The sequence below is a fragment of the Euprymna scolopes genome, chromosome 22, assembly GCF_053919585.1.
Source record: "Euprymna scolopes isolate OS-2025 chromosome 22, ASM5391958v1, whole genome shotgun sequence".
Lineage (NCBI taxonomy): Eukaryota > Metazoa > Mollusca > Cephalopoda > Sepiida > Sepiolidae > Euprymna > Euprymna scolopes.
This window is the reverse complement of record NC_136503.1, coordinates 82,519,917-82,547,043: the sequence shown is the minus strand read 5'-3', so window position 1 is coordinate 82,547,043 and position 27,127 is coordinate 82,519,917. Positions and strand designations below refer to the sequence as shown.

The 27,127-nt window shown below is 33.9% G+C and overlaps 1 protein-coding gene across 3 annotated transcripts in view; it reads left to right on the top strand.

Annotated features, from left to right (window-relative positions):
• LOC145243512 (disheveled-associated activator of morphogenesis 1-like) overlaps positions 1-4,380 on the top strand; it is a 415,531-nt gene extending 411,151 nt beyond the window's left edge. For all 3 annotated transcript variants that reach the window (XM_080106477.1, XM_080106478.1, XM_080106479.1), the window contains one exon: positions 3,794-4,380. In XM_080106477.1, coding sequence (XP_079962603.1) covers positions 3,794-3,933 — 140 coding nt within the window. In that variant the 3' untranslated portion in view covers positions 3,934-4,380. The remainder of the gene's footprint in view (positions 1-3,793) is intronic.
• The last annotated feature ends 22,747 nt before the right edge of the window (positions 4,381-27,127 follow it).

Here is a 27,127-nt window from a genome sequence, read left to right as displayed (position 1 = left end):
GAACATCTATAGAAGTCCATTTGGGTAATAATGCATTATTTTCCTGTAATATCTAGTATTCATTATTGAAGATTAAGATAAAGATTGATAATTCGTATTATTTGGATTATTCAGACTATTGTTCTTATCTTGAGGGTTATTTTCACAATGTTTCAGTCAATGTAACCTCTAACCTGCTTCAGGTGTGGCTTGAGAATCTACAAACAATTTCAAACGGAATCTCTTCTTTAATCCATGGGAGTAATATGCTCTTATTCTGTCAGTCATGACCTAAGTAATTTGCAGTTGTATTTTGAGTGTCATCTGCACTGAGGACTGAAATTTCAACCTCCAGAAGAGTGTAACTTACAACTGAATTTTACCAAATATACTCTACGCCATGGGTCCGTGTATTAAATAAAGAAATTGCATGTAGACTCCTGAGTTTGATATACCTGAAGAAAGTCAAAAGATTGTGAAATTAACACTCAAGATGAGAACAGTAGTCCGATGAATCCAAATAATATAAATAAGTAATCATCAGATCCAAAAATCAGAAACTTAATAAAAACAATACATATTTAAGTTTGGTTAGAAAATAATCTTTATAATCTATTCATGATAGTTGGAAGAAATAATATTAATTTCAATCCATCATTTTAGATAATGCAAAAGTGATTTACCCTGAACTGAAGATATTGAATTTAGAAGAAACTGATCCTACACTGTACCTGCTAAAACCATTTTTTTGGTGCTTCTACACTATTGGGACGAGATTTAGGAAATTGTAATATTGAATTTCACATGAAAACAATGGTATCTATGTATTCCGCATATTTTTAAGATGATTATATCCAAAAATTACGAAAATTGATAAGGTAGAAAATTTTTTATTAAAGAAAATAAAAAATAGAATTTGAAGAACACGATTGTATATGCTTATGTAAAACACAGGAGAGTCACAAGGGAGGCAATTCAACAGTTGCAAAAAACTTGTATAAATGTTATTTTTATGTTATTTAATTTTTAGGCGAACAGTTATTTTTATATTAAACAATTATGAAAAAATCTTAAATGAAAACCAGACTCAGAAACACTGTATATATGTTATGTTTACTTTGTTATTTGTTTTGCGTTGTCGCATTAAACATTTAGAGTTCTTTTCCTTGTTTATGGTTTTGTTTCGCTTCATTTTATAAAAACAAGATGGCGGCAATTTTTCACCTGTTAACACAATTAAAGATGTTTTTTTTAAATAATTCAGTAATATTCAGATAATTTCGACGGCATAATTTGGAAGCTACCATTGTAACTTATTAGAATTGACAAAAAAAATCAGTTGAAACCATTGTTTTTTATCTGAAAACTTCATTTATCGATTACAAATTCTCGTTCCAATTCTGTAGAAGCATCCATTTTTTTTTCACCCTAAAAGATAGAATTTTGTAACAAGTTTTAAAAATACATGGTGAATATTTTTTAGATAATATTTACAAAAAATATGCTTAATGTACTAAAATCTGTATTTAGGAAAAGGGTAAACAAAAAATAATGACCTTAATTTTTTTCTGCAAATAAATCTGGAGATGAAGAAGAGTTGTGAAGTCTAGGAGAAACTGGTGGTTGCATAGATTTTAATCATATAGGCCATCTTTACCTTTGCAAAACTCAATCATGTTTTTTTCTCTTCAAAACAACCAAATCAAACACCATGTAAATATTCGAAGATATAAACAACTTGGAGCATAAAAACTTTTGCTAAAATGATTAAACTCGGAAAATGGTTAATATGCCATAAAAAAAAACAACCAAACCAAACACTATGAATAAATATTTGAAAATATATACAACTTGAAGCATAAAAACTTTTTTTTTCGAAATTACTGAATTCAACATTAAATAATCTGAAAAGGGTTGATATGCCGTAAAACAAAATAACCAAACATATAAGCCTTATTTGGTAGGAATTAAAATTGGTTACCACAGCTTGGTTATAAGAACAAACTCCTTCATTAAAATTTAAATGAACTTTATTCATACAGTTTTATCAGCACAACAAACATGATTCGGAAAGAGTTTTAGGTTAAAGGTAACCAGCCACATCTTCCCCCACTGAACCACGCGCTCGAGATCAGAGGAGAGAGAATCAGAGAGAACTTTGTCATTTAAAGCCTTTGATGTGTTGTAGTGTCATCAGCATAGATGTCAACGAATGATTTAAACACATACTTAAATCATTCGTTGACATCTATGCTGATGACACGACAATCTACGGCAACACATCAAAGGCTGTAAATGACAAAGTTCTCTCTGATTCTCTCTCCTCTGATCTCGAGCGCGTGGTTCAGTGGGGGAAGATGTGGCTGGTTACCTTTAATGCATCCAAAACCAAACTCCTATCCTTACATCATCAACGCTCTGATCCCCATCTGGCATCAATTGTGATGGATGGCTCTCGTCTGGGTGAGGCCCCGTGTTTTGACAAGCTTCTGGGTTTGACCTTTACTCCTGATCTGAAATGGAACACTTACATCAAGTCTGTTGCCAAGGTCGCTGGAAAGATGGTGGGATCCTTCTACCGCTCCAGAAGATATCTCACTACTGATGCAATTCTATATCTATATAAAAGCCAAGTACATCCAAGGATGGAATACTGTTGCCATATCTGGGCAGGAGCTGCTAAAAACAGCCTATCCTGCCTTGACAGAGTACAAAATAGACTTCGTGGCTTAGTGGGGGATGCCCTTTTCTCTACCCTGCAACCTCTCTCCCACAGAAGAGACGTTGCGAGCCTATCCTTGTTTTATTGTTATTTCCATGGAAGGTGCTCGTCTGAACTCCAATCTCTGGTCTCCCCTCGCCAATCTTTCACGAAAAACACCCGTCTAGCTGAATCCACAGTGAAAAATTTCCCCCACTCTATATCTGTGCCTAAATCAAAACGCAGATTCCATGAACAAAGCTTCTTTCTTAGAACTGCATGCATGTGGAACTCTGTTCCATCTGCCTGCTTCCCACTGGACTACAACTTGGATGTCTTCAAGTCCAACGTTAACAAATTCCTAATGAACCGCCCCCTTAAGTAAACACTTCATCAAATCTCCTCACTAACGTAATGTACTTGCAATAACCCTTATCCCTGAGTGGCTTCCGGGCCTTGATAAGTGGTGATCACTGTGTAAAAAAAAAAAAAAAAGAGTCATGTAGACAAAAATATGAAATGATGTTCAAGTATTACATTCGACTGTATTCAAAACATATGGTTGAGTTTGGGTTGTTCATTGTATCTAGCAGCAGTCGAGCTTAGGAGTGAGGCAGGAATATGCCATTTGTCACTTTGATATTTAAACATTAACTGGGAAAAATGGAATGAAAAGCTCAGCAGAAGCACCTTCAACATAAAACTGCTCAAATTGCATAATATAGATATTTATTTCTTTTCCAACGCAGCAAGATGACACAATGTCGGAAGGTGGGAACAGTCAAGCCAGCGCCCCTAAAGGCGCGGCACTCTGGCCTTTTAAAATTTGCCTGGAAAGCCCCGCTAATATTCCATGATAGAGGCGCCTCAAGCAGTAATGAATAAGCTTACAATAAACTAGCACAAAAAAAGACTAATCATATAATTGCTACAATTTTTTACTTTTTTCATTTAAATAAACTCTATTTAAAAGTAATAAGTCTTAGATAGGGTGTAAATTTTATTGTGGGGTAAAAAGAATTTTTTTTTTTTAATTTTATTTTCATTGGAATTCCTATTTTTTCCAGTTGCGTGAAGTAAAATATACTTTTAATTTTCCATTTCTTTCTCTAGGAGAATTCGATGACTTAATCTCTGCCCTACGAACTGGCGATGTTTTTGGAGAAGACATGGCAAAAATGAAGAGGACGCGACGACGAGCCAATGCCTCAGGAGACACATCACGAGAACGCATTGGAAAAGTAAAATGTTGATGGAAACCATAGTTTTGTGGATGTTTTAAGTTCCTTCATTTCCTACTGGAGTAGTCGTATTCAACTGGAGGAGTCGCATCCCATAGGAGGAATCGCATCATTAACGATGTTTTCATTTTGCAGAAGGACATTCATGTTTTCATTGTGGAACTCTCCATTCTGATGAAGATGAAAACTTTCCTTAACCTCCCCCTCCCCTCTACATCTTATTTTGGTTTTGTTTTTCCTCAAACCAAATAAAATTATTTAAAGAAATAAAAAAGGAAGAAAAAAATCGGCAAGTGCTACCTTTGACTTAAATTTTGATGACATGGAAAACATTTGACATTTTTTTTTTTAAAGGCTGGCTTATTTAACTTCTTATTTTAAAAGTTGGAGAAAAATATCCTTAAATTTTTCAAATATTTTCTTTTTATTAATTTTAATAAATTTCAAGTCAATCGGTAAGCTTTCTTCCCACCTAAAACCTGACCAAAAGTGTACATGACAATTTAGAAAAAAATATATCTTTGGGTCAAGCAGTCGTCATCAAATTTGTGATCTAAAACTTGCATTCATTCATTGAGATGCCCGTTCCCACCTCCTCCAATTTTTTTTTAATTGTCGGACTAAAAAAACATATTTATTAACAAATGAATATCAAATTTTTTATAACTAAACAGAATGAAAATTACAATTGTAAGTATACACGGCTTTAACACACCCCACTAATTTAGGGATTGCCATTCCTACTCCCCAAATTCAAATTCACCCCCAACTCTTCATGATCTCTAAAATTATTATTAGCCACAAATTTGAAAAAGAAATGATAGAAAAATATCTACCAGCCCCCATCCCTTAATTTGTAAAAGTCATTGAGCAAGTGAAAGTATTCAATGAAAGGAACAATTTTGTCATTCATTTAGTGAAAACTGCATCAGGTCGGTGCAAAATTTTCTCTTGAAAATGAAAAACTGTGTTTGAAAAATCTTTATTCCTAACAATAACGACCTTTGTTCTCTATGATTTGATTGTCAACGAGCTTTTAAATGCCTCGTTTTTTAAAATTCTTTAGGTTTTTGATGTAAAATATGAATCTAACTCATGTTCGATCTGCTTCCATGATGTTAACCTACAGCTATATAAACGGTTTTGTAATCATTAAAATAAGTGATAATCAAAGGGAACTAGTTCAGGAGAATATGCAGGATGAGGCAAGATTTCCCAACCAAATTCTCCTAGAAGATCTTTAGTCAGTAGTGCTGTGTGAGGATGAGCATTATCATAATGGAAGATGAGTGCCTTTCTGTTGATTAAAGAAGGTCGTTTTTGGGTCAACATGGATTAAAATATTGCAGAAAAATATGAATGATGCTTTAATAATCTGGAAGAAAAAATTATAAATTAATCATAAATCAAGTAATAACAATAAATGAACCTCTTTTTGTTGACTGAACGTCGTTTTCGGATCAACATGAGGGGCGGGAACTATTGTAGAAAAATATGAATAATGCTTTAATAATCTGAAAGAAAAAATTTATAAATTAATCATGGTGATATGTTTAAGTAATAATAATATGCATAAAATAAATTAGAATGGTTTCTACAGATCAGCAAAAAATTTTGCACTGAGTTGATCTCTATATGAGATACATAGATATCCAAGTATTCAATTAAACTTCTCTCATCTCTCAAATGTTGAGTTAATAACAAAGTAAAGAACATTAATTTTACTCTCCTCAGTTGACCAGTTAACTACATTGTAGTGTATTTTTCTTGAGGTTTTTGCTCTTACTGGATCAAAAGACAAGAATCCAGCTAGTCTGGTGGGGTATCCAACCTGTTACTTGATTAAAGAAAGTCATTTTCGTGTCAACATGGATGAGAATGTTGCAGAAAAATATGAATAATCTGGAAGAAAAAAAATTATAAATTAATAATAAATCAAGTAATAACAATATGTATAAAATACATTACAATGGTTTAAAATGTCCCTTTTACAAACCGGCAAAAACTTTTACACTGACCTGATAGTTGCTCTTACTTTGTCTGGATAGAATAAGGTTAAAAAATATTGTTTTTAAAAAAGAATCTCCTCCTTAAAAGCTCATTTGCGCGTAGGATACTTGAATTTCGTCTTTATTTTAATCATATTCTTTGGATTATTTTGACCACTATTTCATCCTGGTTATTATTTTTTCTTTTTGGCTTGTGTAACCTTCGACCTTCTTCAAATACACTTTTCCCTTACCCTTGGCAAAATTCAATCATGTTCTGCAAAGTTAAAAACAAAAAAGAAAACGCAATTTTTTTTACAAAACAGCCAAACCAAACACCATAAATAAATATTTGAAGATATAAACAAATTGAAGCATAAAACCATTTTGTTTCCAAAGATCCGTCATTAAATGAACTGAAAAGAGTTAATATACCATAAAACAAATCCACCAAACCAAACGTTATGAATAAATATTTGAATATATATAAAGACCTTGAAACAAAAAAACTTTTTCCAAAATAATTGAATTCGGCATTAAATAACCCAAATAAGATTGATAAACAAAACGACAAAATCAGGTTCATCTTTTCAAATCCTGGAACCTATATGGAATTTCGGACCAAACTTCTTTAATCCACAAAAGGAGATTGTTCTCAGTTCGTTAGCAATTGCTGGGTAGAAGTAATTTTCATTTTATTCTTACTTATTATAGCAACGGATAAAGGCAATGAGGAACACTGAATAACAATCAGTTTTAAGTGACGGCAATCTGGAGATAGAAAGTTCAATCAGGCGATAATAAGTAAGAATAAAATGAAAATTATTTAATACTTTACTGGCTGCCAGAACGAGAATGATCTACCCCCATGAATTAAATAATTCTGAAATTGAAATTCGGCAGAGGTTCCCAAGTTTTGACATAAAGATCCCTGAATTCAAAAAGGACACCTGAAGAAGATCGAAGATCAGCCGAAAAGTTGTAAAAATATCAAACGTAGATGAGAACTATAGTCCAAATAATCTAATCAATCCTCATCTAAAAAATTCCGAAATACAACTATATAAAGCTGTTACATGTGATGATAAAACTAAAAAGCGTTAAAACAAAATATTTTTAAAGCCGTTTATTAAAAATATGTTGTAATTTTCATTTTTATTGTTGCACTATTTATATGCAAAAAAAAAAAAAAAAAATCATAATTTGTTATCATTTTAACATCTTAAATCAGTGCTAATAAATTGGTATAATTTCGCCTTTGCATTTAGAATACTAGAAAAATCTGGGTATTTTTTACTATAGCCAACAAAACAAGAATGTGGTCAAAGAACAAATAGATAGCAAATAAATGTTACCAAAGGCAAGATACCTACCTGGATAAGTTTACTATGTTATAAGTTATTTTATAGCGTTTTCGGTTTAAAAAAAAATTATGTATTCACGCTGTTCAGTTAAAATGGAAAATAATCATGGCTGCTATAAGTTACATATGGTACAAGAACCCTTAATAATCGCTTAAAAGTTGAAAATTAAACAAAATGCTGTTAGAATATTACATTTTCGTATGATTGGTGACATTTAGTAGACGTGTGTTTTTATCATTAATTTGTTTAATTTTTGAGTTTTGAGCTATTATCAAGGGTCTTTGTGCAAGGCTTGTGACAGCCATGATTACTTTCTATTCTAACTGAACAAAGTGAACATGCGTTTTTTTTAAACTCAAAAACGTTTAAAATAAGTTAAAACACAACAAAATTTATTCAGATAAGTAGAAGAGTAACTTATCTTAACTTTGGTAAAATTTATTGTTGTATATTTATTTTTCCTATCTTTTATTTGTGTTTTGTTTTGTTGGCTATTGTCCCCAAAATGTTTTAATTTTGCATAAGACGGAAGAGAAATGACATCGTATCAGTTTACCCAAACGTTTGTAGGAAAGTCAGGGCAAGTCCAGAATTCAACGGAAAAATACAGAAAAATCTTTATGATGTATGTACCCATCACAGAACAAAAATGTCATATTCCAAAAATCGCATAAATTAATCAAGTAGTTATTTTTCTTTTTTTTAAACTAAGAAAATTAAATTTTATGATGAAATGAGAATGGCGTGTATTAATCCATTATATTTAATAAAATTAGACAAATCAATTCGAACTACTGAGATTTTAAAATAATGAATAGTCATAATAATGACTATGATATATGCTTAATTGTTAAAAATCATAACTGATTTTCTATATATAAAAAAAAAATTTTTTTTTATATAGGAAATGATTTCTTGAAGATTTTTAGCAATTGTATATCATAGCCATTACAAGACTGATTTTGATCTCTTCTTTCTGAAGAGATTATTAAGAGGGAGATAACCACTTTATTTATTAAATATGACGGATATGGGAAACAACATTCTCACTTGATCATAAAATTTAATTTCCTTAGCTAAAAAAAAAAAACAAAAAAAACAACAACCAAAAACTTAGTTAAAAAAATTAAAAAATTACAAGTTACTTGGTTTTTGGAATATGACATTTTTGTTCTGTGAAGGGTACGTGTATCATAAAGATTTTTCTGAATTTTTGTTTAGTTTGAATTCTGCACTTGCACCTGAAAATCTTATTATTTACAAATGAACAAAATCTCTAATTGAAAATAGATATACAATCGAAAGAAAGTGACTGCTTCAAACTGCTAATGTAGATATTGCAGTCTTAGCGATGATCTTTTTTGATTATTAATTTATTTTTTAAGAAATAAAACAAGCTATTTATTGATAATGCCTCTTTAGGCAACTTTAATTTTAATCTATGAACCAATCTAAACTCATATATATATATATATATTGTAATGGGACGACTCCAATATTTTCCCCGATTCCAAGACAATTTCCGATTCTGATTCTTTTAAAAGCTCTAAATATTTAACTAAAGAGTTATTACTTTTTATTATGAATTATCGTAAAAATCAATGAAATATATGCAAATGTAAAAATACACTTGCTGGGGGGTGGGGGCTAAAGATTCTAGTTTTACTGGTAGTTTAAAATCAATAAACATTTATTGTTTTCATCATTAGTGCCACAGTGGAAAATTTAAGTTTTTAACAAAAACAAAGGAAAAAAATACAAGAATTTTTATTGGTATTAAAAAAATAGATGTAAATTTTATCAATACCAATTCTGATACTCCAAAAATTTCTGATTTGTCTAATTCCTGATTCGAATTAATCGTCCCAACACTAATATATATATATATATATATATATATATATATATATATATATATATATATATATATATATATATATATTAATCTTATTTATAATATTTAATATATATTAATATATATATATTATATATTAATATATAATGTATATATATTATATATATATATATCAATATATAATGTATATATATTATATATATTATATATTAATATATAATGTATATATATATATATATATATATATGTATGTATTAATATGAATAAATTTACATGGTCGCGACACTGGACACGCTAATATTTTGGACAAATGGTCAGTTAAAACCAGAAGTCCTCGTCTAAATGATTGCTTTCCACTAGTTCTGAAACTTCTATTAAGTCACCTGACGAGGACTTCTGGTTTTGACATGTTTCAGGTGACTTAATAAAAGTTTGAGGACTGATGGAAAGCAACCATTTATTAAGTCGCCTTACAAGGACTTCTGGTTTTAACCGACCATTTGTACAAAACATTAGCATATCCAGTGTTGCGGCCATGTAAATTTGTTTATATTAATAGAAATATAACTTGCTCTTCTTAATAATCTCCTAATAATCATAGTATGTTTATTTATTTATATAAACATTGTTACTTATATATGTGCATACATATTTCTGTTGCAATTCCTTTAGAAATCCAGCTTTATTGGGCTGATTCTTACCTTATCAGGCTCAATGAAACTGGATTTCTTAAAAAAATATCACAGCAGAAACATGCATGCACATGTGTAGCCAATAATATTTGTATGAATAAAAATACTATATATATATATATATATATATATATATATATATATATATATATATATATATATATACATACACATACACATACATACACATATTTATATATACTATTTCCTACAAGCTCACAAAGTATATAATAAATCAAATTCTCTTAAATATTTCACCAGATAGACACCCAAAAATGTCTGTAAATTCACTCTTTTATCATTATTTCTAAATTCGAAAATTCTTTAATTTCAACAGTTCCCAAAATATATTACTCTATTAGAAAAAAATGTTTGTTTAACATCTTTCTTGCTAATGCGAGGAGAGATATAAAAAATAGTGCGAGTCCAGTATTCAATCTAATTAAAAAAAAATACAGAAAAATCTTTATGATGTATGTATCCGTTACAGAATAAAAATGTCATATTCCAAAAATCACATGAAATAATCAGGTAGTAATTTTTTTTTTTAAACTAAAATCGAGTTTTATGATGAAGCAAGAATGGTGTGTATTGATCCATTATATTTAATCAAGGTAGATAACTCAATTCGAACTGCTGAGATTTTAAAATCAGTCTCATGATATACTATGATATACTATTGTTAAAAATCATATACTATTGTTAAAAATCATAAAAACTGATTTTCTATATTAAAAAAAAAACTATTTGATCAATTTATGCAATTTTTGGAATATGACATTTTCATTCTGTGCGAGGTACATACATTATAAGACTTTTTTGTATTTTTTTAAAATCAGGTTGAATTCTGAATGAGAACCAGAAAACTATGAAAAAGTAAATTTCATATTTTAATATCACATTATTTTGGTTGTCTTGATTAAGCCACTTATTATTCTTCCCTATAGCTAAACCTAAGGATTGAATCGATTTTTATAACTGATATCTTTTAATCCTTTTATTAGTTCTGTTACTTTTCTTGGTACATCTAATTTTAATATTATACATACACATATATATATATATATATATATACACACGCCATGTCAGTGGTGCATATCTTTGACAATAATATTCTATCTATCAATGTATGACTCAGTCATAAATATATTTTAGTTTAGTTACAAATTTAGAATATCATTTCTAACCAAAACAGAATATGAAAAATAACACTTTTTCAATATTAACCAACAAATAACCATATACATCCTACCAGTCGCTGGTCGCGATCATCAATTAGAGATTTTGTGGAGAAGCGTTTCATTTTGAATACTTAACTTTTTATTGCTAACAACATGATCCGACGATTATAAATACCCAACAAATCTATACAACAGAAATTCATGGCTTTGCTGGAATCACCAACAATGTTTAGTAGTGACTGTTGATTGAAATTGAAATTATATTTGTTCAAATTACTACCAGGTTACAGATGAAGCTGGATCAGAGATGACTAACCTGTATATATTTGCTTTTAAATATATATATTTTAAATATATATTTATTATATATATTCATTTTGCATATATATATATATATATATATATATATATATATATATATATATATATATATATACAAAAACTACTGTATTTTTATAGTTTGGACGAACTATACATACATATACACATAGGCACACATACAGACACATATACATATTAAATATCAAAAGGCTAACATTTTCTTTTCTATGGCAAATATATGGTCCACATTTACCGTTTTATATATATATATATATATATATATATATATATATATATATATATATATATATATATATATATATATATATTCTCAACATACACCCATAAGCTCCAAGTTCTGGGTGTGCTCTTTTTGTTTGCACAAAGACGGTTGTAATTTATTTGATATTTAATATATATATATAAGTGTGTGTGTGTGTAGTTCGTCCGAACAAATATATATATATATATATATATATATATATATATATATATATATATATATAGTGTGTGTATGTGTGGTGATGTGTGTGTGTATGTAGACTGCTCTCCCAACTCTTTATATGTTAACCAGAAATGGTGAGAGCGCCAAATCCACAAACGCTAATTAAACTGAATAAAAACTTTTGTTCCTGTGACTTATCATACTTTCCCGGTCCTTGTCAAATGTATTTGCAAAAAGAAAATTAATAACATCATAATCATCATCATCTTCATCATCTTCATCATTGTCACCATCACAATACATTGTATATTTTGTTCCATATTTTGGGGGTTTGATTTTTTTTTTCTGGTTTATTTGTTTTAAAATCTATTGCAACACCCTTGATTATTGGAATAATTCAATTGCTGTTTAATTCATGTTGTTTTGTTTTGTTGTTAATTCTTTCCTCTATGCTCTTTTATTTGTTCGATTTCTTGTGTTCAGATTTTGCTAAAGAAAACAAATAAGATAATGGCTCTCCACATAATTCTTGAATATTCTGTCAGGCTTAACTGATGGAGATGTGACTGATATGCGTCCCCCTTTTATTGTATTTTTATAAGGAAGACTTTGTGAAATACCTCAAGGTAAATCAGTGAATACTAAAACTTATCAGGAACCATAAAATATTTCATTAAAGTTCATTCTGTTATATATTGGGACCCTATGGCAGTAATTAGAGATTATATTAACTAGTATGCATTTTAGCAAGAGTTACATAGAGTACATGTCAAGATAATCTGATGGCAAACAGAAATAGACCCAGTGAAACCAACATAATTGACGTGAAGATTCAAATGTTAGCTCCTGAGACAAAACACGCTGGAAGTACAGGTGTCGAATTTAGATAGAAATGATCACACGTGTTGCGTGTTGAAGGTGAACACATGCAAACGCATGCATGACAGCTGGTAACAAACGCACTGAATGATGGGGACAGGTTGTCAGAATTAATATCGTCAGTGGTGAAAGATCAACTATTTGACACATGCAGCTGTCAAAGGTGAGCGCACCTACAAAAAAGGTCACATATATAACCCAGAGAAAAAGACAAAAAAAAAGAGAGAAGCCTATAATCAGCCAGCAATCAACATCGCACAAGCGTGGCTCCATCCACCCGCTTCTCAATTCACACTCTCCGTCTCTAGCTGGGCGCTTGCATATCAGGCAGTAAAGAAAGAAACAGGAAATAAAAGTTTTTATATTTTATATGAAAACGAAGTGTACAAGATTTTTTCTGGCTGACGAAAGTTTCTGTACAGTTTGAGCTGGGAAGAGGACAGACAAGATGTGCTCAACAATGTAAAAATCTAAGTAATATTTCCTCAAGACGTGTCTATTCGTTAATTTAACGCTAAGTAATAAAATTAAGTAAGAAGTAATATACATGGTCTCTCCCCCAAAGAGAAAACTCTCTGAATAAAACCTTAGAACGCCAACAAGTGTTCATTGTTTTCCATGTATGTAATTTCATCTGGAGTTAAACAGAAGACCGCACAGCCTACACATGGAAAAGCAACGATAAAAAGAATGAATAACCAGCGACGACCAGCGAATAAAAAGAATGAATAACCAGCGACGACACATGACTTTGATTTGCTTATATTGAATTAATTTTAGTCTCTCTTTTAGTCTCTCCCCTTGTGAATACATCTTTCTCCCCAATAAAACCTTTGAAACCACTACATTCTCCGTTGTTTCGAAACATTAACTTAAGCATAACTTAAACAGTCAATCACTAGTCACAAGATGACGCAACCATACACGGGAACGACTCGCATGTAAAAGCAATGACCGCAAACGTATGTAAAAAAGACTTTTATTATTTCATTTTTTTTTCGTGATCGCTCGCTAGCAAAAACCCCACAAGTGCACATGTACACATTTGTGTGAAAAGACTATGTGCTTCCCTTCGTTTAACGTTTGTTTGTTTATAAAATGTTCCAATTCCTCTGATGAATGTTGTCAGTTGAAGAATGTCTTTGATTTGGATTAGAGTTAGGGTCCAACAGATGACCAGAGCCTCTTCTAAAACTTTTTGGGGCATATAAAATGCATTCATTCAAAGCAAAAACAGACGCACAGAGGCTTTATTTTCTGTTATTTTTCTTTCTATATGTTGCAATTTTAACATTATATACCAATTCTCATCTTTGAGTACAATATTCTATGAATATATGAACTATAATTTTTAGCCCGTGTTTTTACCAGGCTAAAAATTATAGCTCGTTTATTTAGAATGGGTGCATTATCCCAAACTTCTGGAGTAAATTAATCGCTAATTGTGCATTAAATGGAAACCATAATACTTAGTTTGCTGTACCTTATCCTTACAAAGGTCGATACAAAATTTCCGTCTGATTAGCCCACAAGTTTCTGAGAAACAAGGAAATGGACAGACAGACAAACAGACAGACTAAGAGAAATATAATGTCATGTCTCACTAACAGTGCTTATTTTTGAGTAGAATATTTTATGGATATGTGAAGACTAGACTTTCTGCCATTTAAAAACGGGTAAAAGTTATAGCCTGTGGATTAAAATGAATGTTTTATGCCAAATTGATGGCTTAATATGGTTACATTTTTGCATTACAAATTGATGGCTTAATATTGGTACAATCTTGCATTAAATACTAATCTCTATTAATCCCTAACTGTGCATCAAACAGATACCATAATACTTACTTCGCTGCACCTTGTAATAACAAAGATTCACACAAAATTTAAGTCAGATCGACTCAATAGTTCCTGAGAAAACTTCTAGAGTAAATGTTGTCTTCTGGTTATTAATCGCTAACTGTGCATCGAACAGATACCATAATACTTAGTTCGCTGCACCTTATTATAACAAAGGTTCATACAAAGTTCTATCCAACTCGGCCCAATAGTTTTCAAGAAAAAGTGAAACGGACAGACAGACAGATGGACTAAGAGAGATATAATATAGATTCTCATGTCTCACTATTGGCGCTCATCTTTTGGTACACTATGAATAAGCTATAAATATTTTTTTTTTTTTAATTGCATTGTAATCTAGTAGTATATTGGATTGGACCAACTGCATTTCTTGCAGAATAAGAGAATGAAACCAAGCTAACCGAAACTGCCAGAATAAGAGGATGAAACCAAGCTAACCGAAACTGCCCCTCCTCTTCAAAATAATCGATTTGTACTACAGGAAATGGTTGTGAACGTTAATGGAGGTGGGATAGAAAGATTGGAGAGAGAGACAGACAGACAGACAGAAAGTGAGTGAGTATCATCCAAATCTTTACTGGAAATGTTTAAAGCACACTAGAATTCTAAAAATTTAGCTGTTAATATCCGAAAGAAAGAAAAAAAAAAGTGTTAAGGTTTTCTATTTCTTTTTAATTAATAGAATTACATTTCAGCCACCCTGTGTGCATGTGCGTGCATGTCCATTCGAGAAAAAGTCAATTATAATTGTAATCCATTGTAAGTGGTTTATCAAAAGATGCAGAGACTACTGCAAATCTCGGGTGACTTGTTGTCACTCAGATTCCAGGGAACATCGCCTATTTATGTCGATGTGCTGTTTGAGAAATCAAAATTTTAATCATAAGTAATAATAATTAATAATAATAATAATAATAATAAGATTTAATTGAAAATTATTTTTTTTTTTTTAGAAATAAAACTTTATTTATGTCTCTTTGGACATCTTAAATTTTAATCTACAGACCTCTTTAAACTCATATATACATATATATATATACATATATATATATATATATATATATATATATGAGTTTAAATATATATATATATATATGTATATATATATATATGAGAAGTAACACGCATATAAAGTTGAGTTTTTTATCACACTGACATTGATATTAAAAACCTACTTTTATATTTAAAAATTATTAAAATGAACATTTTAATATACTCAGTCATGAATATGTGACCGATTTCATAAAGGTAAGCTAATTTGCATATTCCTTTAAAAAATGAACTTTCATTAATTAATTACTCATTTTTTATGGTTTCTTATTAGGTCATTGGTTTACTTTTACTATTACACTCAGTTTTATTTATGCATATTTTTTACATTGTGCATAATTGCGTAGATTTTAGGATGAATTTGTTCTAGCGCATGCACATGTATATATACCGGTAGAGGATTACATCGGAAATAAAATACCTTCTTGAGCAGTAGAATGATGCAAACATTTTTCCAGCATCCTCAGCATCAGATTTGATATAAGTTTTCCATTTCAGGTCAGGGGTGAAGGGCAATCCCAAAGTTTGTCAAATGAGGGTGCTTCTTCAAGACGAGAGCAATTCATTTTAATTGGGGTCAAGTGGGGATCAGAGTATTTATGGTGAAAAGATAGAACCTGATTTTGGATGCATTAACCACCTTTTGCCCCATTTCATCATGTGCTCAAGGTTGGAAGAGAGAGACTCAGAGAGATCTTAGTCATTGCTGGTCTTTAAAGTGTCGCCATAGATGATAGTCAATGAATGAAGCATGATTTAAGAGATCATTGATGAAGATAAGAAAGAGAGTTGGGACCAGGATGGATCCTTGAGGCACAACAGCATTGATACTTTCAGCTTCAGACTTCTGTCCATCGATGACTACTTGTATAAACCTATCAGAGAGAAATAGTTAAATAGTTGAGAGGACGTTTCAACATATTCTGTAGCTGGAAATCTTGTGACGTAGACCTTTATGCCAAACCCTATCAAATGCCTTTGTATATGTCAAGAGCTATTGCTCTAGAAAGGAAACCCCCATCAATAGATTCACTGATCTTATGTGACATTACAGTCAGTACATCAGCTGTAGATATCACAGGATGGTAACCATATTGCTTGTCACTAAGTACATTGTTTTTGCTGAGGTTGTTGACAACTTTATTCATCACAGATTCGAGCAGAGAGAGTATGAATTGTAAAGATATATATTCTCTTTAAAATTGGAACCTATCAAAATAATAAAATTTTCAATATATTTGATTGATCCTTCAAATTCAAACAAGGAATTATATCAGTCTTTGTTTGAATTTGATAGATCAATAAATATTGTAATTTATTCAAATATATATATAATTATTTTTAATACCTACAGGTAAATCAGGTAATGTTAGGGAATTCATGATTCCTGCCGGTTGAGGGATCTGAACCCGGCCAGGAAGCTATCTCTGATTCTATTAGCAAGGAATATACCCCTCGGCCGGCGTAAACTGCAGCGATAATTTAGTTGAAATTAACTATGAATATAAAGCATAAATGTTAATTTCAAGTAGGTCTAGAGTGATCAAATGATTTTTACATCATGATCTACACACATGTATAAGTATATACAATCACACACAGCATAATCATGTTGACATACTGGCTCACATCAGATCACCAAACTTAAGCAACGTTGAACCTGGTCAGTACTAAAATGGTTGACTATTTAGGAATTCCAGGTGGTGTATGTGAACTCAACTTATCTCAGCATTCTTTCCAGTCAGTCTTGGGCCTCTCTTTGCCACTGGACTCAAGCAGTGCCTATTCAGGAGAGGTGTGGTTGGAGATTGCACAACACTTGCCTCACAATTGTATGTGCAACTTCTCTTACAGACTTTTGAGACTGAACGGAGGCATCAATCGATTGATTGGGAATTCTATGCACTGTATGTGCTCTCCGCTTATCTCTGCATTTGTTTCTGATCATCCTGAACAAACACTCCACTTGCCACTGGTATTTAACAATGTTAACTCAGGAGAGGTGTAGTTGCAGATTGTGCACCTCCTGCTACAAAAATTTCATGCGCAGGCACCCCTACGGTGGGTATCCATAGTCTGTCAAAGTCCAAAGGAGCCTTATATATATATATATATATATATATATATATATATATATATATATATATAGGGTGGAATGATAAAAGCGTCGCCCTAAAGAAAACAACACAACAGCTTTGCTTTATTGACAAAATTAATTCAGGTAGGTTTAGTTAAAGCTGACATCTATTCAATGTAGCCGTCTTCAGCATCAATCACTGCCTTGATACAGATCCAGAACAGGAAGCATGCCTTTTCGACAAGTGCCAGCAGGAGCTTGGTGAATACTCAGCGGATGGCAGCGATCAGGCTAGCTTTGGTGTTGTGGGAGGTCATGTTGGTGATGTTCTCAACATATGACCAAACAAAGTAATCCAGCAGATTCAGGTCGGGGAAGGAAGGGGAGCCAGTGAAAGAAGGGCACAAAGTCGTAGCACTCCTTTTGAAGCCAAGCGTAAGTATCTTTGGATTTGTGGGCTGACGCTGAGTCCTGCTGCCATATCCAGCGTCTGCCAACGGCCACCTGATTGCACCAGAGGATCACCCCACTCTTCAGCACATCCAGGGACACTATGGTGTTGACTTTCAAGCCGACTTCGAAGATGTGAAGTAGCATGATGTGACCCTCACTTGTAACCACACCAAAGACCATAAACGAGGTCGAAAACTTTATTTTCATCACTCTGGGCATGCCGTCAAGCGTTGAATCATTCGGATTTGCATGTTGAGGGTGCTGGCAATGGTCCTGTTGTCATAACTTGGATCAGTAGAGATCATGAGTTGTACAGCAGCGCATCTCTAATCTCGCTCGTTGAACATACACCTACAACTTTTCAGACATGATAGAAGGCTCATATTTCTCTTAGGGTTTGTATACAAATAGCCAACTAGTAGATGGTCTGCAAAAAAAAAAAAAAGAAAACCGGTTTTCATCAAACGGAAATGGAAACATGTTGTCTTTTCTAGGGCAATAATTTTATCGTTCCGCCCTGTAGATTGCCAAGCCTATGTCTCACCACTCGCTTTCAATAAAACTTTCTGACAGATTAATCGCCATTGACACAGGGTCCCTGATATATATAACAATATGCTATAAGAGATCGATCAAATCTTAAAATCAGGAAACATCTTTTCAAACGAGTTAGATTTAATAAAAAAAAAAATGCCTAAATCCTGTAACAGAGAATGATGGAAGGAGATGCCATAACTACACTTTCTTTACTATTATTTAAAATATTTATAAAGTCACTTATTTTAATGCTGAAAGTGAAATACATAAGCATACAAAGAAAAAATTTTTCTTGCAAACTTTTTCTTTTCTTTTTTTTAATTTACTGTCTGGATTGTATGGCTTGCTTGCAGTCCGTGTGGCATTAGTGTAAGTTCGCGTGGGACACAGGTTCGGATGCTGCAAAAATGCTGCCTTTGCTTGGAAGTTGTTTTTTTTTTTCCAAGACTGATTAAAACAATTTCCATAATTTCATCGGTTGTTGTCCAAAATTCAACTTAGTTAAAAAATATAGAAAAATGATGTACATACACGTTATGCAATGAAAATGTCATATTCCAAAAATCATATAAATTGATCAAGTATTTTATATATATATATGTAAAATCATTTTTTTTTTTTTTTTTTTTACAATTTTTAGCTATTAATAGTAAATCGTAACCATTACAAGGCTGATTTTGATCTTGGTAATTCGAATGAATTGTCTCCCTTTATTTAATAAAGACGGCGAATCGAGACACCATCCTCGCTTCCTCATCAAGTTTGAATTATTTAGTTAAAAAGAACACTTGACCAATTTACTTGGTTTTTGGAATATGACAATATGTACATCATATAGGCTTTTCAATATTTTTGTTTTTATAAATAGATTGAATTCTGGACAAGAACCATTTCATCTGTTATGATGAGCATGTTAACCCACAAAGAGTTCTCAAAAAAAATATGGACATTTCTTTGTAAGTAATAAAATAAAAATCAGTTACCCGATTTTTTTGTTTCTATTTTTTTTTAAATAAACATGTTATACGGCCATACTATATAACTCTTCCTCTCCATATCTCTTCTCTATATCTATATCTCTATATATAATAAAATGGAAGCAATTATTCCTCTCTAGGAAAAAAAAACAGTTATAGCTTTGCAAATGCAGACGCCACATACAAATTAAATACAAAATACAAATATGGCCACTATCTGTTGTCAGTTTTGCACAACTTATAATTCACATTCATCTGTATTAAACAATCTCATATTAATTCCTAGGGGCATCACATTCCAAATTAACACATCTTTAACGGCGGTAACATGATTTTTACTCACTAAATTTTTTCTTCTCATCTTATCCTCAAAGTAACCGGGAATTCCTCTACATTAGGAACAGCTTTTAACAAAACACTGTCTGTGTTTAGTTTTACTTCTAATACATTTTCTATTAATCCTTTGTACAACACGGCTTGAAATAATGAACATACGGCATAAGTTCCGGTTAGTTCTAATCAACTTAATTAAAAATATAGAAAAATGATGTGCATACACGTCATGGTTAACATACGTTTACTTGGAATTAACGAATAACAGATTACACGATTTCTAAACATTTATCAACCACTTGCAAGTGCAGCACATGACCACATTGCATCGTCCAGTGAAAGACATTCCATTAGCGTGACCCTAGCAGGACCAAATTTTCCTGGAAATCCTACATTTTAGCTACGCTTTTTTTTACATGTTTCCTTTCTACAGACTCGGCAGAGTTACATAAATTACACCTGGCAGCACTCCCAACACACAATTCGTATTTTTCTAAATATGAAATACTACTACCAACTTTTAAACCAGACACGTAGAATATAATGAAATTGGGGTTTTTGTTAAACAAAACGCCCCAGTAATTTGAAAAATATAGGATTTTTAACAAAATAAACCTGTGATCTGCAGCTATATTTTCATACTTTTTTTTCGACACAATTCCAGTAATTTTGAGAAGATTTTCCAGTTGCTTCCTTTTTTTTTGGGGGGGGGGGCAATTATCATTGCATTTTTACATCGTCACATCAAAGGTTTTCGACAAAGCTTAAACCACTTTATTTCCCTTACTTGCAAACTTTGTTTATTACCAATTACAGAATCGTCGCTTTTTACAGTTTGTTCTTTCAATATATAATGTCTGTGCACCTTTGCTACCATGCTACACTTTTTAACAGTAACTTCAGTATACCTTCCCACGAGGACACAATCTCATTTTTACTAGGAGCAAATTCCAGCCATCCCCCAACAAAGAAAGTGCACTCTTGATTGGGAAAAAGATAACAACTGCCTCAGTCTAGAAGAATTTCTCTGTCACTAACCGAGAAACCAAGCAAATGCAACACATTTTTCATAGCAGAAGATAAAATAGGTAAATAGTCTTGATTGGGGAAAAATATTAAAGGCTGCCTCAGTTTAGAAGGATTTTTCCGTAACTAACAGAGGACCGAACAGATGCAACATTTTAGATAAGTAGTTTTCATATTACAAAATATTACAAAAAATGAAACGATTTCCCAATTGCAAAGTCAACAAAATATAAACAAGGATTGTGTACATACCATTCGCATATTTTGTTTCATGCCAATTTGCAATTAACTAAAACAAGATGTCTGCTTTGATAAAGAACCATTTCTACATCAAATCGAGGTTCTTTATTTTTAACTTTACTCAAAACGTAGTTTCATTTGTTTTTGAGTGGGGCAAGGATGCTTTACAGAAGCTCTTCTGGCTTTGTTGTCATAATTCAACCTGGTAATGCCAGAACACGGATCATGCTGTGGAAAGGTCACAAGGGAGCAAAAGAAAGAAAAAAAAAATTCATCTCAAAGCAGCAAAACTTGCCATGACACTATAGATATACAAATGTAGGTAAATTGGGACAGAGTTTATTGGTTTGAAAATTAGGTTCTTTTTTACCAATTGTCATAAAATTTTAAACATACAATACTATTATAATCTTCAAAAAGCCTGCAAGTTTTCATGTCCCATAGAACCAAAGATATGAGCATTTCAATATTCAATTTGACTACGAGTATATATAGTCATCAGTATGGCTAGACAGGCAACTGCCTCAAGCTAGGATCGAAACCCAACCGCCAAAATGAGAGTCAAGGATTCTCACCATTACGCTATATGGCTGATACTGAGTGGGTAATGAATTAATGATATTTTAACATCGTCCAAATGCCTCTCTCTCTCTCATATATATATATATATATATATATATATATATATATATATATATATATATATATATATATATATATATATATATTAGCAATTTCATGTGACATTTGCCCTTAAAGTCGCACATTTAAGGGATCATCCATTATCCAAAGCCTATTTTTGGAATGTTTTTACAACCATAAACTGTTTCAATCATAGTCATTTGTTTTCCTAGTTTTGCATATGAATTACAAAATATCTTATATTTCCCCAAGACCTCTGGAAGACTAAAACTTGCTGCTATGGTTTCAAATCATCTTAACTAATAACTAGGGGAAGACTTTATTCACAATATTTCTCATATGTAATATCTTCCCTCTTTTTTTTTTATACATACCCACATACTTCACTTTTATTGTTCTTCAGTATTTCTATTGTGAAGCGATTTATGGAAATAAAATATAAGAAAGGGTGATTATTGAAAAATATACAATAAATATTAACAAAATCATATAAATAAAAATGACACAATTAGTCTTTATTTGCACTTTTAATAACAAAATTTAATAAAAGAAATTAGTTTTTTATTTTTATCAGTCAACTAGCAAGGTTCTCCCAGCATCGCCCGCCCCCCCCCCCCGCCCATCAGGTCACATCTCGCCCTACACCTGTTTTGTCTTTTACTTCATAAATGACACCCAAGCAGCACCACTTCCTCCGTGTTTGGACAGTCCATAACAGGAAATATTACAAGTTTTCGGATTAGAGAGAGAGAGAGAGAGAGAGAGAGAGAGAGAGAGAGAGAGAGAGAGAGACGAAAAAAAAACAGTAACAAAACAACAACCAAAAATCACTCATACTCTAAAAACAAAAACAAAAAAAAGAATCGAATGAGAATTTTGAAAAAACAAAAAAGATAATTGTTCACTCGAAAGTCCAAGAGTCTTTCATATAGATGTCAAACAAAAATCAACAATTGTTCTTCCTCTCGTCCCTGCCTCTTTTTTCTTTGTATTTGTGTATGCATGTGTATTCTAGATCAGATGACGGGAGAAATAACAATTCAATTAGGGACTAAGCATGCAATGAAAATGTCTTTCAGTTCACTACAAAAATGAGGGCTCTCACACCCCTTACATTTACACGTCATTCTTCTCGCCCTTCTGTTACGTCCTTATTTTTTTTGTCATTTCCTGACAATGTTCAACTTTAACAGCAGGTGTTAATGTTCCGGCTACCATCTCGGATGTTTCCTTTGCAGGCGGCGTTCCCACCTATACCTCAGCCCCCTCTGTCGGAGACTGCAGCTCTCGTGCTCTATCTCGATCTAGACATGGTGCACTCATTGGTATCCCCTTTTGACTCTTATTGTCCATGTCTTAGTTTTACCCCGCCTTTTTCTACGTCTTATCCATACCAACCGTGTTATTATCACCATATGATTATGACCCCAATGGCGTGCCTCCTCGGCCAGGTTATTATGCTAACCACATTCTCACCCCCTCTTAGGTCCTGTTCACCTACAGGACTTAGTTCTTTGAGCCTCTTCCTTTCTGACAGCGTGATGCACCCCCAGTGCAACATAATACTGCAATACCTATCCAATGGGGTCCACAGGCAACCTTAAATCATGCAGTAGCTCAACCTGTATTTTCAGTAATACGTCTCTCAACCTTCCTGGGGCCACTATACTGGGGTGACAGTTTTCCCGATGACAACACATCTAACTGTGCACATACATGTTCCGAGAGCAATATCAGCAATTGTCCTGCCGGCCATGGCCAACAATTTAAAATATGTCTACACCAAATCGTCCAGTTCTTAAATATCTGCACCTGGAAAAACAATTCTCTCAAACCGGCCCTGTCCGTGGTCATCTCCACCCTGGTGACATTTGGTACAGCCACACTATTTCGCCACCTGTGCTGCTGCTGCTGTGCTGATACTTTCAGATCGCTCTGTATCATTTCTAATTTCTCCTAATTGCTCTTGTATCTCCCTCGGACATTGTCCCAAATAATACATCAAGTGCTTTTCCTTCTATAGGAAGCCCTGACATTTTCTGCAATGAGAAGGATGAGAATTTGTCCTTAGTTGTAGGTCCCTCCCTAATCTTTCTTCCTTTTTATTTCCGCTGAGGAGATATCTCATCCTTAGTTATCTCCGTGCCTGCTCGGCTCAACCACATCTCACCGGACTAACTTGGCTTCCTAATCGTGAGTGCAACTCTGCCCCACTGCAATATCACCACCGCCTACTCAGGCTGCCACATCCCTCCTCGGTGGATTGCCCTAATGAAATCCATTCCTATCCACACTGCAACAACCGAAGTCAGCAAAACGAAAACGGAGTAAATGTGGTACTCTGGTGGCTGCAAGGATCCGAACCAAGCATGTCGTGGTCAAATCGCATCTCCACAGTGATTCACCTATCTCCAAGTGCTTTGAGGACCGTCTACTTCACTGTTACGAAGTCAAAATTCGAATTGTTCTCAGTACCGTCGGTTTCGAATCCGACTGAGGTGCTGAAAAACGTCTACGTCAACAGCTACCCTCCAGCGGAGCGATCGATAAGAAAAAGATAAAATTGAGAAGACAATATCTCTATTCTTTTGTATCCGCCTTATAAAAATCGGTACAACACCGGATCCGTCAGTTTCGACTTTCCTTCAGGCTGGGTATAATTTTTTTTTTTTTCTCCCTCGGTCTCCCACTAGTTTTCGTTTAACACTCGCATTTATAATTCATCTTGGGGCCAGTTTTCCATTTTTTTTTGTTGTTGTTGTTGTTGTTTTTCCTAAAAGCAAAAAGTCAAAACAACGATTTTTTCGGCACATCAAAACGATGTTACTGTCGGATTCTATTTCTCATCGGACCGGTACTGGCCGTACCGATCCTGGCATTCTCATATACTATCGACCGTTGTTTAATGTTCGGTAACCATCTTTCCCTTTTCTTTTCCTGCCGTGAATCATAGCCCCATCAGGCCGACAGTTCTACTTCCCGGAGGATCAATGAAAATTGTATTTCCTTTCCCACGTTTATTCACCATCCCTTTTCAACAACATTTGTAGGCTATTTAATAATCGGTAGCCTAAACGCTTCCTATCGCCTTCAAGCGATTCAATTACTTAAGCCTCCTCCCAAAAGTAAAAGTGCAGATAACATCAAGTTGTTCTCTTGACAGTCCAAAGCTATTTCCCCACAATTTATTTATTTCATTTTTCTCTCGATTGGGAAAATCTCAGGCCAAACCTTTCTTCTTCGACAGTTTAAATCCTTCCAAGACACTTTCGTTCAACACGCGATTTTCTCGTGCTAAATTAATCTCCCCATCTGCCGATTTAATTGCTGCGAAAATACTTCCAAATTACTTACTACCCTTCTCTGTTATTCAAGGCGGCCCTTGTAGAGCTTCCCATTTTAGTTCTTAGCAACCTCCAAAAGTCGGTCTGCGACACAATCTGCCAACAGTGTGCACACATGGGGGCCCTCCATGCACCCAAAGAGAAAACAATTGCACCACATTTCAACCCGGAGATGCCGCTCCAAACTCCAGTCTCTATCCTACCCACCCCCACTAGTCCTTGGTGAAAGGGCGTCACACTACTCTTGGGACGGGGAGTCCCTTGCGTCCCTCACCGGCAGCTTCAGTTCACTTCTCCCCATTTTCTGGAGCCAGGAGATAGGTATTGGATACTCTTCCTCCCATTCGACTCCTCAGCTGACTCTGTGGTCGAGTTCATTTCAACTCTCTTTTCTTCACAAGTTGCGACTACTCTTCGTGGCCTCCTATAGCTGTCGGAGCGGAACTTACGCCCTGCATTTTCCAATTCCAACTTTCTACTCGTCTCTATATTTGTAGACTCTACAGGGGTCATTTCTCTTGTCTTAAACAGTCGCTCGGTGTCGTCTCTATACTCGTCTGGAACTCTGTCCTCATCTCGCATCTGACTACCCTTGGGATCTTTTATCTTTTTACCTGTCTCCTTCATCCGAACCTGATCACCCTGTCTTAACTGCCTAGTAAACGCTACCTTTTTTCTCTTGTTGACCTTCCTGGTCCTATTTGTCCTATCGGCCATTACCATAGGGACTGTCTCTGACTCTCGAACCACTGAATCTGTAAGGGTTACTCCCTTCTTATTTACATTATACCTTGCTACCAGGTCGATTTGGGACAATTTCCCTTCCAGTTCCTTGGTGCTATCCACCTTACCCATACAGGACCTGGCTGTCCTTGGGGGGAGCTCCCTGCTGCTTTCATCTCTCGCAGGAGGAGGGACAGATCCTGGGTCCCCTAGTGGTATCTCTACCCCTCTCACCGTTAGCGTATCTGGATTAAAACAGAGTGGCTCCCCTCACTCGGAGCCAATCTTCTCCCAGAATCATTTCGCTACGCAGCCCGGATACTGCATACAGGGGAAAGTTCTCTTTTTCTCCAGCCACTCGCACAGGTTGCCATACCTTCCCCGCCACCAACATCTGGCTACCGTCGGCCTGACTGACCTTCAGATCCAACGGGTGCAGCTTTCTCCTCCCTACTACCGTCCGACAGACTTCCGCGTCTATCAAGGATATTAGTGCTCCGGTGTCAACCAGAGCTTTCACCTGTGTGGCTCCTATCGTCACATTACAGGTGAGTTCTCCCTCTTTGGTGATCGGAGGGAACATCTGGGCTCTCCTCTTCCCCCATTTCGGGGTTCTCTCCTGTTACCCCACTCCCGTGAGCATCGCAACTTGTGATAGTGGTTGCTTTCCAACCCTACCTGTCTGCCCTACCTCTCTTTCTCTGCATGTTCGCCAGGGGGGAGGGTTCTGATTCTTTCTCCCTGGGGGATCTTTTGCCCTCGAATGGCTTTTCCTCCGGTCAGGACAGTCCTTAGGCCGGATTTATGATCCCATCAGTACTTCAACAACCAATATTCCCGACTTCCCCTCATAGACAAGCTCAGCTACTTGACGGCTATTAACCCTGGGTGGTCTGTCAATTAACATAAGTGTCCTGGCTGTTCGGCTTAGGAATTATTTTTATGACTTTCATTCCTGCGTAAATACTTCTCGGCTATCCATCCTTGGGGGGGGGGATTATTTTGATTATCTATCAAGAACCAGATTTATTCTTTAAAACATCATCAACACCATCATCATCATCATTAGAATCCAACCGTGCATATTCTCTGAATTCGTGTCAATGGGGTCACCCAGACGACAGGCTGTCTCTTAATCAACTAACTCTAAATATATCAACATCTATGTCCAATTCATTGTTCCAGTTACTGCCATACCTTGATTAACAATCCTATTTCAG